General features: G+C 39.3%; 1 protein-coding gene across 1 annotated transcript; it reads left to right on the forward strand.

The window, feature by feature from the left end:
* Nucleotides 1-1,254: 1,254 nt before the first annotated feature.
* Nucleotides 1,255-1,701, forward strand: HSPB3 (heat shock protein family B (small) member 3; the record flags this gene model as incomplete). The annotated part of the gene is made up of 1 exon (XM_081316390.1): nucleotides 1,255-1,701. The coding sequence occupies one exon, from the start codon at nucleotides 1,255-1,257 to the stop codon at nucleotides 1,699-1,701; it is 447 nt and encodes a 148-aa protein (XP_081172516.1).
* Nucleotides 1,702-21,079: the final 19,378 nt, after the last annotated feature.

Raw genomic sequence — 21,079 nt, forward strand, 5'->3', positions numbered from 1 at the left:
GGGTTTCCTGCCTGAGCAGGGGGTTGGACTAGATGACCTCCAAGGTCCCTTCCAACTAATTATTATTATTATTATTATTATTATTATTGTTGTTGTTGTTGTTGTTGTTGTTGTTATTATTATTATTATTATTATTATTATTATTATTATTATTATTATTATTATTATTATTATTATTATTATTATTATTATTCTGAGAGTTGAAGTCCATGAGTCAGAGCCGAGGTTGCCTACCCCTGTCCTAGAGTCTTGAGTGTTTCATCATTGGAGATTTTTAAACAAAGGTTGGACAGCTACTTGTCTCGGTTGAACTGGAGATTCCTTTTTTGAATAAGAAGTTGAACAAGAAACCTCCAAGGTGCTTTCAACCCTATGATTTTATGAATGTTTTTTTAAGTCTGCTCAACTTCATTATATTATTCTTTACAAGTTACTTCGCCATCTTTCAGAGGCTCTAGCAAGTTCAGCTACACTAAGCAATAATTTTATCATGACCACTCAACAAAATTTTCTTTTTGAATTTACTATATTATGCAACATACCAGAAGCAGTAAAAATCTTATATTATGTCTGAGCAGAAACAACCTCAAGTCAATACAAAAATGTAAAAGTTTCTGGTTGATTTTTGGCCAGTCATTATCCCTAAGTCCAAACTACCCACAAAAAGGAATTGGGGGGGAGGAAATTTTTAAAAGATTTTTTTCATCCTGTCTTTATTAGTTTTATAAATAAATCAAGACAGCAAATAGCTAATACTCCTTCTTCCTACCATTTCCCCTAAAACAATAAACTTATGATATGGGTTGGGCTGAGAGACAGTGGCCCAAAATCATCCAGTCAGCTTTCATGTCTAAGGTGGAACTAGAACTCCCAGTCTCCTGGTTTCTACCTGCTGCCTTAACCACTAGACCAAATTGGCTCTATTTACATGGAATGTCTAGAAAAAAAGGTAGTATAAGTATAATTATGTATCTCTGTAACAACAGTAATTTAACATGAATGATATCAACTGAAAATAAAAACCTCTGCAACAGCTACAGCTTCTATAATTAGCACTCAATTGTCAACATTTCCAAAGATGTAGTGTATGGCAGGGTTTTTAGTCACACCCAGCAAATGATAAGCTCTGACAGAGCTAAAAATATGAAGCTGCTTCAGCTGACCAACTAGTAGGCAAGAGGAGAAACAGCTAGAAAGAAGGTATTATCTCAGGATTCTGTTGTGTTCAAAGAGATTATCAGCACTATCTCATCAATGGAAAAAGTCGTTATACGTCATCGGGTGGAAACTCCAATACGCTATCAGGAGCACTTTCCTGATCAAGATTTGGAAGCCTGGAAATTAAACCACTCCTTGTTTGCATTGCCAAGTCCAGCAGGGCCCGCACAGATAAGGAACATACAAGCATCCAAGAGTGCGGCTGAAACGGAGCAGAAAAGCACAGATGAAGCAACCCCCAATTTTCAAGTCTTACTAGATGTAGTGCAGTTTCGTCCTGAAGATGTCATAATACAAATCTTCGAAGGGTGGCTCCTAATCAAAGCTCAGCATGGACCCAGGATGGATGAACAGGGCTTTATAGCAAGAAGCTTCACTAGGCAATATAAATTGCCAGATGGCGTTGAAATGAAAGATCTGAATGCTCTCTTCTGTCACGATGGCATTTTAGTCATTGAAACTAAGACATTTGGCAGTAAATAAATTCTTGACCGTTTTGTTACTGGTGAGACAATCTTATTCCTCCTTCTGATGTTGAGCATGCATATTTGGACTTAAAGCAAGCTTTCACATACTTTTATTCAGTTTGTTGAAAAAAACCCATTTGATGAGCTTGTTTGCATGACGTGAGAGACAATATTTTTCTCCTTACAACTGCATGGAGACATTCTTAACAATTTGACAGAATAGAGCTTAAAAGGAAACACGGCAGATATAAAATAACATATAGGATCTACAACAGAGAATGAAAATGGAGGGCTACATTTAAGGCCTCAAAGCTTTATATTGAAGGAAAAAGTTACAAAGGCTTTAATTAAATGATCTGCTGTATAAGTTTTACTGCAAAGCAGTTCATATTACTGATGAGACAGGGCTACCAATCTAAATAATGTTAAATAGTCTAAATATATGCAAATACATTATATATTGCATGTAACAATTCAACTTCAAAGAATTATTGTTTCCCCAAAATATTTTTGGTATGTGTTTCTTTGAATACTTGACTATTCTGATTTTGGTAGATAATAGCTGTTTAAATCTGACTGCCTTTTTTCAAGCATAGTTATGATAAGTACCAGTATGATTGCCATTCTAAGTATAGTCAAAGAATTCAGAAAAAGATCCAAGCTAAATACAGGCTTTTATTAGTGGCATATTTGGAGACTCTGAAAGAAAGAACAAAGTTGCTGTTGATTTATCTATGTTTTAAAATATTTTTAAAAGACCAGATCTAGTATCAGTATCTATCTCTTGGGAGAGTGAAAAGGAAAAAAAAACTTGAGTCATGAAATCCACAGTTCCTTCTCTTAGGGATGATCAGTATGGATAAGGGGCTGGCTGATTCTTCATTGAAGGCCTCCCACAGTTTCTATTAGGTACTTCCATGGTTTATATTTCAATGGAAAGATGTTCAAATAGGTATATCTTTTACCAGATGAGTATCATTGGTTGGGCTTGGCCAAAAGAAAGTAGAATTTCATTTTGCTTAAGAACCATTTTGTATACCTTCTCCACTTTACTTACACATTTACAGATGATGTTCTAGATGTGCACTTAGGATGACAGCTATGTATTTAGATTGTAGGATTCCACATAAGAAAAGAAATCACACTGGTAGGTTGAACCAAGACAAAGTGGAAAATAGCTCATCACCATCACCTCCCTTATATTAATAGCATTTTTAAATGCCTTGTTTCTAAAACTGCTTTTAAAAATAATATATGCCTACTTGGACACACATAGACATATAATCTACTAATAAATATTATTTATTATAACAGATATAATATTGTTGGGAAAATGATGCAGAATTTATGTTTAGAAATATTAGGCTTATATTTCTGAATTCTGTCAAGGGCAAAACTTCTACACAGTCAGCAATGCTTTTGTAATTAAATGATGTATTTGTTTACAAGGATGTCCAGCTTCTAAGATTCTGAGTGGTAACAAGATATTGACAAAACAAGAAACATATTGTATTATTTATAGTTAAGTTTTTCTTCTGCTTTTATTATGTCTAAAGTTTTGCTGATATTTCTGTATTCTGTTTGCTATACATTGTGATTATTTCTATAATTTGTTACAACCTCATAAAATAACTATTATAGGACTGATCTCAAAATATTTTAAAAGAATATTTGAAAGCATAACTACTACCTGTGATAAGTAGTAATTTGTTAAGATACAGAGATATAAGAGACATGCAAAAAGCTACTAATACTGTTTATGAACAGAAGTGAGATTATGTTATAGTACCATGTCACTGCATGATATGCATTTCTTTACCAAATTTATAAAGATCCCCTTCTCCACAGTGATGCATGGTACTTCGGAAACCAGGGACCTCAGAGTAATAATCAGTACCCTCATTTGCATTCAGAAGCAGCAGAACACAAATGTTATGATGGTTTGCCCATAATTGCCCATTTTGAACTAGCTGCAGCTTCCGTTTAGTTTTCAGGGAGAGCCCCAAGTAAATTGCATTCCAATAGTCCATACAAGAAGTAACCAAAGCATGAGTAACTGCCCTGAGTCCTTCTAGATCAGAAACATCACAGCTGCCGTATGGTATAATGTGACACAGAAATATACTTTTGAAACCCCATGTTAAATTTCTTCAACTGCTTTGGGCATAAATAAAATCCATATTTCATTAAATAAATTAAAAGCAGATTTGTTAAAGAATTCACAAAAACCACTCTACAAATACAAGATTATTTCTTGATCTGAAATGTTAATATTCTCTTTTGGGAAAGCTCACTTTGCATCTATTATTACCTTCGTTAAAAATGCAGACTTTATGTACAGTGAAATACCAGTTCAAACCATCCAGCAAAAAACATGTTTATTATGAATAAGGAAATCGGCTCCAATCCTATTCAAATACAGTAGGTATTTTTTATATATATTATCACTTCAAAAAATTATTTCCATATCAGCAGTCAATTCAGTCCTACTCAACCACTTATCTCAGTTCAGAAAATTAAATAAGTCTCCAAATTGATTCAGAAGGTCAATTTGATTCAAAAATTATAAAAACCCATTAAAACCCTAACGTCCCCCATCAGGCCAGGCCAGCTTGTTCAAATAAATGGGTCTTCAGACCGTGCCGGAAGGAGCAAAGGTCCGGTGCCATCCGGAGCTCAACCGGCAGTTGGTTCCATAGAGCCGGAGCGCCCACAGAGAAGGCCCTCCCCCTGGGGGCCACCAGCCGACATTCTCTGACTGGAGGCACCCTGAGGAGGCCCTCTCTGTGGGAACGCACAGGGCGGAGGGAGGTTGACGCCGGCAGCAGGTGGTCCCCGAGGTACTCCGGACCCATGCCATGTAAGGACTTAAAGACCATAACCAAAACCTTGAATCTTACCCGGAAGACAACTGGTAACCAATGCAGCTCGCGGAGCAAAGGTGTAACATGGGAGTACCGGGAAACTCCCAAGACAACTCTCGCGGCCGCATTCTGTACCAGTTGGAGACTCTGAGTGGTCTTCAAGGGGAGCCCCATGTAAAGAGCATTGCAGTAGTCCAGGCGAGAGGTCACGAGCGCATGAGTGACCGTACACAGGGCATCCCGGTCCAGATAGGGCCGCAACTGGTGCACCAGGCGAACCTGGGCGAAAGCCCCCCTAGTCACGGCTACTATATGCTCTTCCAAGGTAAGCCGTGAATCTAGGAGGACTCCCAAGTTGCGAGCCCTATCCACGGGGGGTAAAAAACCTCCATAGAAAGAGGTGGAATATTTTGAATGTCCCGGGATGCCGGAATGCACAGCCACTCAGTCTTGTCAGGGTTGAGCTGAAGTCTGTTCCTCCCCATCCAGACCCGAACCGCCTCCAGGCAACGGGACATCACATCGAGGGCATCACTGGGGTGGTTTGGGGTCGAAATGAAAAGTTGGGTATCATCGGCGTACTGATGATACCCAACTCCAAAACCATGAATGATCTCACCCAGCGGTTTCATGTAGATGTTGAACAGGAGAGGCGAGAGGACCGACCCCTGAGGGACTCCACAAACGAGAGACCTCGCGGTCGACCTCTGCCCCCCTGCCAACACCGACTGCAAGCGTCCCAGGAGATAGGAGGAGAACCACTGAAGAACTGTGCCTCCCACTCCCAATCCCCTGAGACGCCGCAGCAGGATACCATGGTCGATGGTATCGAAAGCCGCCGAGAGGTCTAATAGGACTAGGACAGAGGAATGTCCTCTGTCCCGGGCCCTCCAGAGATCATTCACCAGAGCGACCAATGCCGTCTCCGTGCTGTACCCGGGCCTGAAACCCAATTGGGACGGGTCTAGATAATCCGCTTCATCCAGAACCAGGGGGAGCTGATGCGCCACCACACTCTTAACAACCTTCGCAAGAAAGCGAAGGTTGGAGACCGGACGAAAGTTATTCAACACAGCTGGGTCCAGGGCAGGCTTCTTGAGGAGAGGTCTCACCACCGCCTCCTTCAAGACGGCGGGGAAATTACCCTCACTCAAAGAAGCAGATATAACTGCCTGGAACCAGCTTCGTGTCCTCTCCCGAGCTGCATAAACCAGCCAAGAAGGGCACGGGTCCAATAAACATGTGGTGGAGCTCAACCTCCCCATAATCCTGTCCACTTCCTCAGGGGTCACAGAATCAAACTCCTCCCAGATAACATCGACAAGACCGCCCGTGTCCTGATCGTCGGACTCTGCCCAGTTGGAGTCCAGACCGGTCCGAATCCGAGCGATTTTATCCAACAGATGTTGACCAAACTCCTCGGCACGGCCCTGCAAGGGTTCCTCCCTCACCTCCTGATTAAGGAGGGAGCGGGTCACCCTAAACAGGGCGGCCGGGCGATTATCTGCGGACGCGATGAGGGCAGAGAAGTAATTACACCTCGCCGCCCTCATCGCTGCGAGATAAGACCTAATAAAGGTTCTTAGCCGCAACCGGTCGGATTCGGATCGGCTGGACCTCCAACAGCTCTCTAGGCCCCGTTTCCGACGCTTCATCTCCCGGAGCTCTGTAGAGAACCATGGAGCTCGTTGGGATCTGCACCGGGTCAGGGGCCGCAAGGGTACAACTCGGTCAAGTGCCTCAGTGGCCGCCCTTTCCCAGGCTTCCACTAGGGCATCCACCGAGTTGTGAGCAACGGAGGCAGGTGGGGACCCCAGCACTGCCTGGAACCTGTCAGGGTCCATTAAGCGCCTGGGGCGGTACCATCTAGTTGGCTCCGTACCCCCACGGCGGGGGGTGGCAAAACGGAAGACCAGCCGCAGGAGGTAATGATCGGTCCATGACAGGGGCATAATAAATGGAGAGCCCCCACCAAGATCATCAAACCACCATCCAGATAAGAAAACCAGGTCAAGGGTGTGGCCTCCCTCATGAGTTGGTTCAGAAATTACTTGCGTCAGGTCCATGGCCGTCATGGAAGCCATGAACTCCCGAGCTAACTCAGATGAACCTCCTAGGGATGGTAGATTGAAGTCACCCAAAACTATGAGTTTGGGGAACTCAATCACCAACCCAGAGAGGACATCGAGTAGCTCAGGCAGGGCTGCCGCTGCGCGACTAGGCGAAAAGTACACCTAGTTATGAGGCATGCTTGGTGAAACTTTCGCATTTTTATAACCCTGAGGACAAATCTGGAAATAGGTTAAGATTTGCCTCATATGCCAAATAAAAATTTGCATTCCTCTTTGCTTGTAATGCTGTGTCATGATCAGACTTGCAAAAAGAAATTAAACAAGAGATTTGGAAAACTGTTAAGATTTCTGTCTTGAAGCATCTCATAGACTACATCATTCCAGTGTATACTGTTTAATTGAAACAATCCCTGAAAGCATTTTTCTATGACATCTGCTAAAGCTTGTTTATATTCCAAATAAGGAAATTGGCAATGTAAGTTCTCTTCCCCCACATACATGATTTGAATTTGGTCCAGAGCATCTTGGCAGGCACCAGCTCTTCCTATCTTGTTTAGTCTTGAGCGATTAACAAAAATTTTATTTGCCCCATTCTTAGCTTCTTTCTCTTTCAATTTTTCTTAATGTTATATTTCCTTTTTCCCCCCCTCCCAATCTACACAGCGGTCGGCAAACATTTTCTATGAAAAGCCCTCTTCCTTTTCTCTGAGTGCCCCTGGCACGTATGCAGGTTGGTGATAGGTGACAGCTGCTTGTCCCACCACCACCACCCCTGCCTCTTACCCTGAGCTTGACTGAGGTTCAGACATGGTGATTTGCCATCTATCTGCCCAGCCATTCTTGCTTTCAGACTGTACAAAATAAAGCAGCAGCACAGATTTGGCCCATAGACCAAGGTTCTCTTTGGCCCTGATCTACATGGTCAATAAACTCTGAGAAGTGGTGACTTATTGCTTGTAACTTCACCACCATCTCAGAATTGGTTATGTCTTAAACAAAAAACATTCAGTGGGATTTAGGAGATTTCTATATACTCTGTTGGAGTTTAAACCAGAGTCCAGACCTGAGAAGAGAGAGTGGAGAATGTTGTCCCTTGTTGTTCTGTACCAGCCTACTACCGGCCCTGCAGAAAAGGCAGGGACAATCCCTTTACAAAAAGGCAAGAGGCTGGAACTAAGCCTGCCAAATTTATTGACACAAAACAGAGCAAACAGAGCAAAACAAAAACACGAACCATGAAACAGGAGCTATTCAAACGGTTGCCTTCAGCAAACCAGCCCTCCCACACATTCCCCTTTTAAACAGTTCAAGGCGTGGCTTCTCTCTGCATCCTTCCAAGGTGCCCCATTGCCTTCCTCTGTTTACTCCTGATTGACTGCCTCCTGCATCGGGCGTCCTTGAACAGGGCCAGCTGTGGGTCATCTTCATCCACGCTGTCAGGCTCACACAGCTGGGTCTGCATAGTGACCAGATGAGAGGGGCCTGGCTGAGGGCTCTGCGAAGCCTCAGGGCTGTCCTCTGCAGGCTCTCCAACACCCCCCTCCTCCTCCTCTGAATCGTCCAACCCAACTGCCGAACCCACAGGCTGACCCTGAATCACAACACTTGTAACTTTCTTCCAACTATGCTAAAAGAGGCACAGTGGCTCAGTGACTTAAAGACACTGGAGAAGATCTGTGCTCCAGCAATTTGAATTCTAGAACCATGTAATGGGATGAGCTCCCATCAGATACCTTGGCTTTTGCTAACCTAGCAGTTCAAAAGCATGCTACATGAAAGTACATAAATAAGAATCATTGTGATTGGAAAAATAACAGGGCTTCCCGTGGAAGTACGAACCTAGCCGCTGTCGGGCCTGGCTGAATGCAACCCCTGAACGCGAGGTGACATTGCTGGAGGGGGAAAAAAAAGCCCTGGATGACGCTGCAGAATGCTGTTAGCCATTCTGAGCACTGAGCTAGTTCACTCCTGTGGTGCCCTTCCAGATAGAGCATGAGTGTGAACTGAACAGACTAGCAGTCTTAGGCAGTCAAACAACTACTCTGTATTAACACTGTAGTCTGAGCAGAGGGAAGTCCCGAGCAAGTGATGAAATGTGCCCAGTACTTTTTTTCTTTAAAAAAGGTGCCAGAACTCTCATCTTGGCGGGCGCAGGAGGCGGGGGGGGCGGTGCTGCTGCAGTCACGGGTGTGAGGGGTGGTGGCGGGCTGCCCCCTGGGGCCAGAGCCGGCGCTGGTGGTGTTGTGGCAGCAGCGGGGCCTGCTCTATATGGCGGGGCTGCGCGGTGTGGGCGGCGGAGGCAGTGCGGGCCAGGCAATGCAGGGTGGCCACTTAGGCATGCAGGGCGAGGCGACGGTTGCACAGGTCCACCACTGGGTAGGCCACCAGCCTGGCTGACACGGGTGAGCACAAGGAAGGAGTGCACATGGACTCCACAGAACTCACCTCCCACTCCTTGTCCTCTCTTACTTACCTAGTTGAGATGGTGTAATTGGGCAGCAGGGAGGGATGCAAAGTTCCTGCCAACTCGCCTTCGCTGCAGACATCTTGCCGGTGCAACATTTGCCGGCCAGGTCTTTTGGCATGCTCAGCAGCAATTCCTATTGGCTTTTGAAAGCCAATAGAGGGAGTAGCATAGCTTGTGCAAAAGCTTTTTTTGTGTGTGTGCAAAAAAGGGTGCCGGAATGCCATTCTGAGTGTTCTATGATAAAAAAGCCCTGCTTTTATGTTTTAATCTTATGATTTTAAAAATATTGTAAGTTGCCCCAAACCTTGCCATGTGGATTGCATACAAATATTATATAACTGGTAAATAAAGGTAGAACATATGTTAAATATACATCAAATGATAATATGCTTCCCTACCAAGTCAATTCTTGCTCAATGACAGACCAAGGAGTTAACTCGGAAAGACAAGAGGAAAATCTAGAAGAGGTCTGTGCAACTTGTAGAAGGGAAAGGCCCACACTGATAAATTAAAAATCTTTGTGGTCTGCAAAGGAATGCTGGTGGGCTAATCAATGATTTGGTGACTAGAGGAGCATCTACAGTGTTGGAGTTCATGGTCATGGTAAGCCATGGAGGCACTAGGCATCATGACTTTCAGGGCAGTGGTGGTGATTTTATTACTTTTTTTTAAGTCTGTGCTCTATCCAAGGGTGCTTGGTAGGCTGCATGTACAGGCCTGGTCTAGAATTTATTTTGGAGCATTCAACTATCTAGAGCAGGCATGTCAAACTCATTTTGTTTGAGGCAACTTCTTATAAAAGAATTGCCATTAATTTGTTTTAATAAAATAATTTAAAACAATTTTTCACTTGATTTCAAATTAAATGAATTATATTGGTTGACAATGAGATTTTTTTTTAATACAATTGCCAAATGCAATAAACTGGTTTTAGGTATATGTGTGCACTAATTATTTCAACACCAATACATTTTAACAACATATTTTATTTCTAAATGAATGCAAATTATACACTTTTTTGTGCAAAAACAAAACTAAATAACAGATTTAAGAGCTGTTATCATTAGTTATAAAAAATAATTCCATCGTCCAAAACTTTGTTATACTGTATTTAATGAACAGATGCTTTGGGATTAAAAAAAAAGACTGACTACATTTGATTGTGTATTACCATGGCATTAAAACAAAATTTGAACAGTGTATGAAAAATAAAGGTTCCCTAAACATCTGCTGGCTATATCTATACATTTTCCTTGATAGCACTCTATTGCCTTCTTTTTAGCCTTTTTTCAACTTCCCAGCTTAAAAAATGCAAGGCACTGGGAGCTGAAAGTTACAGAGACTATTTAAGCAGGTTGCTAAGCAACCTGTTCACACTAGGCCCTTCTTAACCTCCCACTTTTAAATTAGCCTGTACGGATCGCATTTCCTTCGATTTGAGCCATCTGAAGGCCTGTCGCTGCGATGCATTCTGCTGCTCTGCAACCTGGCTGCCTGAGGAGAATTTGGCTCTCCAGAACAGTTTCCTTCAGCTTTTTTTTTTTTTGGGTGCAAAAAAAAGTGCCGGAACACCATTCTAAGCATTCTATGGGAAGAAAAGCCCTGGATATATCACATATAATTGAAGTTTCTAATTAGTTGCTTGTGCATGTTCAGCAAGTGTGATGTATTTGTGCTGGCATTTCTAGGCCTCTTTCCAACCACATCCAGAAAAATTTGTAACAAACATTGAAATTCTTAAGGCCATGTTTGGTATTTCCCAGCAATCTGTTACTGGAAGGAAAAAGCAATCCCTGCTGCGTTACTGATCCCAGAGAAGCATTTGCATTTATGCAGGTATCCTTAGGGTGCCATAGTTATGGATGAGAAATATTGGTTGCAAAGTTGGCATTTCTGGATGTAATACAGATATTTTGGACTTATTTTTGTTTCTTTGCATGTTTGATAATTTTAAAAAAGGCATATGCTACTGACTACGCTTATGCACATATGTAACATCTTTTGCTAGGATACATGACCACTGCTTTTTCAGAATGTGAAAAGTGAAAGATTGTGACTAAACAAAATTTTAATGTACAGATAATACCACCAGAAATTATTTTAGCCTTTTTAATAAATGTTATTGATGTTAAGCTCACCATGGAAAACATCATATATTGTTATGTATATACTAGGTTAAAAGGGACGGTGGCTCAGTGGGTTAGGACGCTGAGCTTGTCGATCAGAAGGTCGGCAGTTTGGCGGGTCGAATCCCGAGTGCCGCGTAACAGAGTGAGTGTCTGTTATTCATCCCAGCTTCTGCCAACCTAGCAGTTCGAAAGCATGTAAAAATGCAAGTAGAAAAATAGGGACCACTACGGTGGGAAGGTAATAGCGTTCCGTGCGCCTTTGGCATCTAGTCATGCCGGCCACATGACCACAGAGACGTCCTCAGACAAGCGCTGGCTCTTCGGCTTTGAAACGGAGATGAGCACCGGCCGCTAAAGTTGGAAACGACTAGCACGCATGTGCAGGGGAACCTTTACCTTTACCTATATACTAGGTTAATTATTTAAAGACTGAAGTGCAACATAACTAGATTCTAAATAATCTATTTTTCAAAACACACAACAGTCCAAACAGTAAAAGTAAAGTCCAAATTAAGAATATTTCATTCTTAAGAATTGTTTAATTTAAAGTGGTTTAGTTGTAATAGATGGTTAGATTCAAAATAGTTTTCAAGAGTATATACAAAAAATTTTTTTTCTAGCATCAGCTAAATTAGACATATTACATTGAGAAAAATGTTTCTCATTTCTTTGCTGTTGCCTTTATTGATTTCATTGCAGAGATATTAACACAGGAAATAGATTATTTTGTTATCTAATTTTACCTTCCAAAAGAAAGACAGAAGCAGATGAAAAATGTGAGGTTCTTTCCTGTTGGCTTTTTTGAATTAGCTGTTTTAGATTCTAAAAGTTTAGTTCCTAAAGAAGTAACCCTGTAAATAATTTTAATGTCCTCGTCTAGTGCAGGGGTAGGCAACCTTGGCTCTTTTATGACTCAAGGACTTCAACTCCCAGAATTCCTGAGCCAGCATGGCGCAGCTTGGAAACTTCTCCCTTTCCCCTCAGCATGGCTGGCTCAGGATTTCTGGGAGTTGAAGTCATAAAAAAGGGCCAAGATTGCCTAGCCCTGCAATAGGCTTTCAGAGGGAGCTTTTTTTTTTTGCAAAAAAAAAAAAGGTGACGGAACGCCATTCTGAGCGTTCTATGAGAAAAAAAGCCCTGAATGTGCCTGTTTGGAAAATAGATCAATCACGGTCCATATTACAGTGTTTCCCTTGCTCTCAGGTAATTCCACTAAAAAATCCATGGTCAGGGTTAAGAGGGATCAGCCACCTGCTGCAAAAGAGTCTCTTTAGTTTTTCGAACACTGCAATGGCTGACAAGGTCGGGGTTCTTCCCCTTCTTTGCCTGTTTTGAGTAAATTGGTGATTGGCATCTTTGTGAAAGAGGGAATAAATTGATGATAAAAGTTGGCAAACCCCAGAAACCTTTGAAGCTGCTTGCGGGTGCATGGGGGGTTGCCATTCCAATACTGATTTAACTGGCAGGGTCCATCTCTACCCCCTCATTTGAAATCCGATACCCATGCCAATCATGCTAATGTACCATGGCCATATGCTAAATAAAGGTAAAGGTAAAGGTTCATGCGTGCTAGTTGTTTCCAACTCTAGGGGCCAGTGCTCATCTCCGTTTCAAAGCCGAAGAGCCAGTGCTTGTCCGAGGACATCTCCGTGGTCATGTGGCCGGCATGAGTAGACGCCAAAGGCACACGGAACGCTGTTACCTTCCCACCGTAGTGGTCCCTATTTTTCTACTTGCATTTTTACGTGCTCTCGAACTGCTAGGTTGGCAGAAGCTGAGACAAGTAACAGGCGCTCACTCTGCTATGCGGCACTTGGGATTCGACCCGCCAAACTGCTGACCTTCTGATCGACAAGCTCAGTGTCCTAACCCACTGAGCCATCGCGTCCCTTCATATGCTAAATAAATAAAGCCTAATATGCTTGCTTACTTGGCTGTCTCTTTCTCTCTCTTTCAACTGGTATGGCCTTCAGTTCAAATATAATTATGGTTTCTTCAGAACCACAAGAGGAGAAGGAGCTGCCCCGGGGGTCACTTTGCCATGGATGAAGAAACAGAAAGGGAAGAAGAAAGAGACTGCTTCTAAAGTTTTCAGACATCTCCCCAAAATATCAGAATCAACAGAGAACAATATAATTAGTATTTCTACTTACTAGCATTCTTCAAAAACAGCCCGCAAGTATTGTTTTCACAGCTGAAAATGCTGAGGGAAATAAACTGCATTTTGGCATGTCACCCTTGTTAAAAGTTGGCAAGATTGTATCTGGAGCCTTCTGAACAGTTATCAAAGCTCTCTTTTTAGACTTGTGCAGATCTATCAGCAGTTAAATATTCTGGCCATACAATAATTTGGAATAACTTCTCAGATCTTGCCAACCGAGAACAGATTTTCCTTGAAATTGAGCAAACATGGGATTTGTTCAGATATTATTAAATGTGTATTTAGGGATAATTACTCTTACAAGGATAATTTTCTTTACATTTTGAATATTGCAAATTGTACAACCCTGCTTAATGGTGAAATAATTAAATTCTAAACTTCTTTCTTTCAAAGTAACCAACTTCTACATGAAAATGCAGGCTTTAATTTTATTGATTTTAAATTATATTATTCGGAATATATTTCTGGTCTTTTTTTGTATTGGAAAAGAAAATATAGTTATTATATACTGTCATAGATCCAATTAGACAAGCTTTTATTTGACCCTTTTGAAATCTTGGAAAGTACTTGTAGTCAGAACCCTATTGTATTTATAACACTGCAGCTGGTTAGGCATATTTGATGATATCAGATAAGATACAATTAAAATCTGATTCCTTTCACAAAATACTAACCCTTATTTAAAAATGGAAACCTTAGAAAAAAAGCAAAGGAGGAGGGGTAAAAATGGGATAATAAACTCTAAAAAGCTGATTGGTGATACATTTAAAACTTTTGAAAGGATATACAAATAATTTGCCAGGAATTGCTACAATTCATTTAAATGATAATTCAGTTTTATTCACAATTGCAAAATGTTATTAAATATATATATATGGATAATACTGCATGCAACAAAAACTGAACAGTGAATTGCAATTCCTTATTTTACAAATGCAATGGTCTGAAGATTCAAAAAAAGGTAAATGCATCTTACCATATTAGAATGAATTCACCAAAAATGTTCAGTTCTAAGGAATTCAACAGTTTGTTAAAACATTGATTGCCCATCTTCTTATGCTGGAGATGCAATAGATTTTTGCATTAATATTCATACTTTTGATAGTTATTTTTCAGCTGAATATTCCTACTATTGTAAATTAGGTACTTGGTAGGAAGTTCTGATTTAAAGATGTTGATATGTTAGTAAATTATATTCCACAAATTTGTAATTTGTCTATCTGAACTTTCTATTTAATGTGCTTAGACTATTCCCAAAACGGTCATCATGTGTTCTTGGAAAAATGGTAGCATACTAGATGTCAAACATTGGCTTAAAAATGTGCCAACTCTCGGCACAAATTATAATTAATGGGGGATTAACAGATGCATTTAAAATTGAAAAAGGTACAAGACAAGGGTGTCCCCTGTCACCATTATTGTTTATTTTAACATTGGAGATTTTATTGATTAAAATTCGGGAATCAACTAAAATAAAGGGACTAAAAATAAAACAGAATGATTATAGGTTAAGAGCATTTGCAGATGACTTGGTTGTTACACTATCTCAACCGATTCAATCGGTTGTAGATTTGATGGAAATTATAATACAATATGGGAAAGTTTCGGGTTTTAAGGTGAATAATAATAAGACTAAAATTTTATCTAAAAATATGACTATGAATGAGAAGGATATGTTAGTAAAATTGACAGGTTATGAAATTGTGAAAAAGGTTAAATATTTGGGGGTATATATTACAGCTTCTAATGTGAAATTATATAAGAATAATTATGAGATGTTATGGTTAAAAGTACAAAAGGATTTAAATGATTGGAAAAGATTACAATTATCTTTGTTGGGAAAAATTGCAGCTGTTAAAATGAATGTTTTACCAAAGTTTCTCTTTTTGTTTCAAATGATACCTATTTTGAAAAAAGATGCCAATTTGGATGAATGGCAGAAGGGTATTAATAAATTTATCTGGGCGGGGAAAAACCCGAGAGTTAAAGTTAAGATTTTACAAGACGCTCAGGAAAGAGGAGGACTTAAAGTGCCTAATTTGAAATTATATTATGATGCAGTGGTTTTAACACTGGTTAGTGATTGGCTTAATTTGACCAATAAAAGTATACTTTATATTGAGGGATGGGACTTATTATATGGGTGGCATGCATATTTGATTTATGATAAAAAAAGTTGATAAGGCCTTTAAATCTCACATTTTAAGAAGTGCTTTATTGCGTGTTTGGAAAAAGTATTATTATAAGTTAAATTATAAAATACCAATTTGGGGGATTCTTGGACACGCAATAGAGGGGGTATCTATGGGTGTGAATTTGGATATGATTTCTTATAAGCAATTACTTAGATTGGAAGGGAGTGACTGGCAATTAAGGTCAGTAGCCGAGCTAAAACAAGAAAATATTGTACAGTCTTGGTTTCATTATACTCAATTGCAAGTTAGGTGGAAGTTAGACCAGAAGGTTGGTTTGACGCTGATGGATGAAAATTTGGTAAAACAGATCAAAGATCAAACTCGAGCGCATATAAAGAGAATTTATAATGCTTTAATAGAATTGGACTCGGAAACGGAATTGGTAAAAGATTGTATGGTAAAGTGGGCTCAAAATATTCAAGAACCGATTCCATTGGATGTGTGGGAGGTAATTTGGGTTAGAAATGTAAAATTTACTCAAGCTCAAAACTTAAGAGAAAATTTTTATAAAATGTTTTATAGATGGCATTTGGATCCTAAAAAGCTGTCTTGTATGTATTCTAATTTACAGCCCAAATGTTGGAGATGTGGTAGTTTGGATGCTACCTATTTTCATATTTGGTGGACTTGTAGAAATATAAAAGCTTTTTGGATTAAAATTTGGTGGAACATTCAAGATTTTTAAGAGAAAGATAAAGTTTACTCCACAATTATTTTTATTGGGTGTTATTACAGACTGTGACACTAAAGAAATTAATTTGATGCTGAATTTGATAACAGCTGCGAGGTTACTGGTAGGGCAATATTGGAAGAAGGATTGTCTGCCTACTATAGAGGAATGGACGCTTAAAGTGTCAAACTTGCAGAAATGGCTAAGATTTCTGCTTACTTGAAAGATCATTCACAAGAGAGATACATTTCGGTTTGGAGAAGATGGATAGATTATATTCAGAAAAAATATGGGACTAAAAAGTTCCATTTAGCTTATGAGTAAATTTTAGATTGTTATTGTTATAATTTAAATTTTTTCTAGAAGTTGGGTATTTTAGAGTGTTGGCAATTATGTTAAAGGCGGGTTAAAGTGTATTATGTATTTGGTTTTTTATATAGTTGATTAATGTTAGTTAGATTATGATTATTATATATTTGTAACCCTGTAATCAGCTTTGGGAAGTGGGGGAGGGGGTGTCTGGGGGGGGGTTGCGAAGGGGATAATATTGTAACTTTTTATAAAACTTTTCAATAAAAAAAATGTGCCAACTCTCAGCCTTTGAACTGGTTCTTGAATAGTGTCCATTATATTACATTGTTCAAAAACTGTATTGTAGAAATGTTTATATAACTATACTAATATTGTTGTATCTGATTTCTTAAATTCCTGTTTGTTCCTTATTTGTTATCTTATTCAAACCATTCAATTAAGGAGAATTAAAATTAGATGATCATGTAACGTATACTCAGTGTTCTGATATGCTTTTATGGTTTTTATTAATTGGAATAGAGCTGCCTCTAATCTCTTAAACAGGCAACATACAATACATAGAAAAAAAAGAGAAACTTTATAAACTTTATGAGAAAGTTTAACTTCATCCTACATAATCAAGTCTTCCATGTTTCCCTGATCCCCAAGCTGGTTTTGATTTGAAAACATACCATTTATTAACTTCCTGAGCAACAAATTTTATTTCCCCTTGGTTGTTGATTCTGCTTCCAATGCAGTATAATGTCACAGGTAGTCCTTGACTTACAAACATTCGTTTAGTGACTGTTTGAAGGTATAACAGTATTCAAAAAAAGTGGCTTATGAATGTTTTTCACACTTATGACCATTGCAGCATATGGTGCTTGGCAACTGGCATGTATTTATGATGGTTGCAGTGTCCTGGGGTCATGTGATTACCTCTTGCAACCTGGCAAGCAAAGTCAACGGGGAAGCCAGATTTATTTAACAACCATTTACTAACTTAACAACTTTTTAACAACATTTACTAACTTAACAGTGATTCATTTAACAACTATGACAAGAAAGGTCATAAAATGGGGCAAAACCTACTTAACAACTGTCTTACGTAGCAAGATTCTCTACGGATTTAACTTTATGCTGTACCCTGATTTCCTGATTTTATGAAACCTTTTGACGCCGCCTAGTGGCATTACATGAGTTGCTAAAGTGACAAGGCACACTGATAGGTAGGAACTAGATAAAAAGTAATTTAAAAATAAATAGGCTAGGAACTAGATAAAAAGTAATTTAAAAATAAATGAAAAGTTTTTGCAGCATAGTGACAAAAACATTTAAAGTAATTACCAAAGGAACTATAAGTGGTGAAAGCAAGGGATTCAACAAAACTGGCAACAGTTCTGAAGAAAAGAGAATTGCTGCAAAGCAGAGTAGAAACAAATATTTTTGCAAAGGTCCAGAAACTCTCCAGCCAAGCTACAAACTTCCATTACCTTGAGGAAAAAATTGTGCTAAAATTAGACAATCAATTAATCAAATCTTTACAACTATCAGGCCATAAGTCAGTCAAATAAGAGGTTAAAAGATATTAATTCAATACTGCAAATCATACATGTGTACATTTATTGCTAAATTAGAAACAATATTGTTTGCATTTTTCAAAGCAATATTTGAGTCAAAACAAGTTTTCCTTTAACATTACTTTTTTCAAATTCTGTAAAGTCTTTGAAATCTGTGTAAAAATCTTATATTCAAGAAAATGACTTAATTTAGTGAATCTTAGAAATGTGTGTAAAAGATACATATTGATAGGAAGGGGCATATATAATCCATGCTCAAATTAAGGATGTATTTCTTATTGTGTGATAATGAGGCAGAGGATACTTGAGGCCAAACAAAGGCCAAGATCCAGTCAATAAAGGAGATATAAAGACAAGATGGCATGGATGGGAGAACTATACAAAAAGGACCCTTGCATCATTTCTACATGCAGAGATAGAATCAGCAAGCTGGAACATGGCATTTCTTGGAAAATTAAATTTAACGGGCCCTAAAATTTTGCTAATAACAATGCTGCAGGCATTGGTACCATAGCAGAACTGTTGGAAACCATACTACATGATGCTGTTGACATGCCACTCACAGTTTTTAAGCAGGCACAGAAAATACATCAGTGGCTAAATAACTGGAAAAGAGAAGGCTATATTCCAATACAAAAAAGACAGTACTAAACATTGCTCAAACTATTGAACAGTTGTGCTTATCTCATGTTAGTAAGAACTTGGTTAAGATTTTCCAATCCAGATTTCAAGAACAAATGGAATGAGAACCTAGCACAAGTTTAAGCTGATTTCAGAAGCAGCAGAGGCACAAAACATCTGGTGGATAATGGAAAATGTAAGTTCCAGAAATACATTTGTTTTTGCATTATTGAACATATTAAGGATGTTGGTGAGAGAGAAATAAATCAAATTGTGGCCCCCTCATCTGCATCCTAAGGAATCTATATTAAGTAGGAAGCAATAGTCAGAACAGCATATGGAGTGACTCATTGGTTCAAAAATAGGAAGAATGCCAAAGTTATATACAGTATGGTTACCCTTTCTGTTTAGTCTATATGCAGAACATATCTTGAGAAATGCTGGACTAAAATAAACAGAAATAAGAATTACAAATCCTGGAAAAATATTAATCTCAGGTTAATAAAACCATAATGAAGGAAGATTAAAGAATCTTGATGATTGGTCTGATGTTTAACATTAAAAGAAACTAAAATTATGTCAATTGTAATGCAACCTGATGCAAATAGACGAAGAAATAATGGAAGTAATAATTGATCTTTATCTTCCTGGGCTGAAAAAGGCAGATATGTGACTAAAACTGTGAAATAGAGAAATATCTACTTCTTGGGATAAACAGTATGACAAAGCCAGGCAAAATCTTAATAGATAGAGAGATTATGCTGACAACAAATTATTAACACTGTAATTCTTCTAATTGTAATACATAGCTATGGAAGATGAACCCCCATAAAGGCTGAATGGAGAAAAATCAATGGTCTTAAATTATGGTGTTGAAGAAAATCATTACATAATATTTTGGAATGCTATCTTTATATAATTTAGGATGGGCTGGCCAATAGTGGGAATGTTGGATAAGGAGGAGATGCAGTGTTCATGGATAGTGAGAATGTTTATGAGCATTATATCTTCCTTGGTATAGATCCTGCATGGTGTGGTAATTTAAATAGTTTGGTTTTCGTGGATCTGGTTTGAGAGAGATGGGGACATTCTTTCACTCTATGAGTATGAGTAGCCTCTACATGGCTGAGTAGAGACAGAAGCTTGGGGCAGGCAAGTCATGGGTCTCCACTACCCACATTAGGTGGGGTTGGGTTCAGGAGTGGATTGGAGAGGAACACGGCTGCAATATCCTTGTTTTATTGAGCCAAGGAAGTGGCTATTCTAAGAGAAAGAGAAGATTCCAATTGGTTGTGACTCATTTTTCTGACCCAATCCAGACCACTGGGGTATTGCCCCTCAATTAAAGCTACTTAATGCCTGTCTGGCTGTCTATAATAAGACTATGTCCATCTGTTTAAGGCAGGGGTGTCAAACTCAATTTCATTGAGGGCCGCATCAGCATTGCGGTTGCCCTCAAGGGGCCGGGTGAGTATGGCCAGGGTGGCCGTGGCCTACTGGGTGGGCATGGCTAGAGTGCGTATGGCCTACTGGGTGGGCGTGGCCAGCTCTACATCGCTCGCATCAAGGGTGCCTATGGGGACCTGGGCAGGAGTGGGACAGATCTGAGGGTCTCTGGCAGAAGGAGGGTCTCTGGGCCAGGGCCAAGGCAGTGGGGGCCGTTCCCTCACTGTTTCCAGGATGGCTTTGCGGGCCACATGAAACCACTTTGCGGGCCGGATCCAGCCCCTGGGCCTTGTGTTTGACATGTCTGGTTTAAGGTGTGTATCCTGAGACCCAGTTGAAGGAAAGTTGCCCTCTCAGAAATTTGCCCAACCAGGTTTCAGGTCCTACACCAACTTTATACAAGGGCCAGAAAAAATGTGATGGTGATTTGTCATCATATCTTACCTGAAACTAGGATAGTGTTACCTAAAACTAGGTAGCTGATTATGAGTACTTGTGTATTATGTTAGGCCAATCCTAAAAGAGCAACTTTCAACTGAAGAATTAAATGTGAATGCCTCATATTCATTTCTGTCTAAGGACAGAAGGAAATTAATTCAATTCACCACTTATCTAATCTATACCTTCTAAAATATAAAATATATTTAAAGTTGATCATCAGTATTTCCATGTATACTTATACGTTGGGCAAAAGGCAAAAGGGAATTAATGTTAAAAAACCATTCCATTAAAAGCATTTCACCCAAATCAAATTGAAGAAGGGAGGGTATATCCATAAATTATTAAAATATATGTCAATTTAAATTAATGTACAATTTAAGCTAACTTTTAAATGTTTTATAGTTTAAATCATAAATCTTGATTTAAATCATTATATGTTGAAGTATATGATGGGTTT

The sequence above is a fragment of the Vipera berus genome (genome assembly GCF_964194415.1).
Source record: "Vipera berus genome assembly, chromosome: 2".
Classification (NCBI taxonomy): Eukaryota; Metazoa; Chordata; class Lepidosauria; order Squamata; family Viperidae; genus Vipera; species Vipera berus.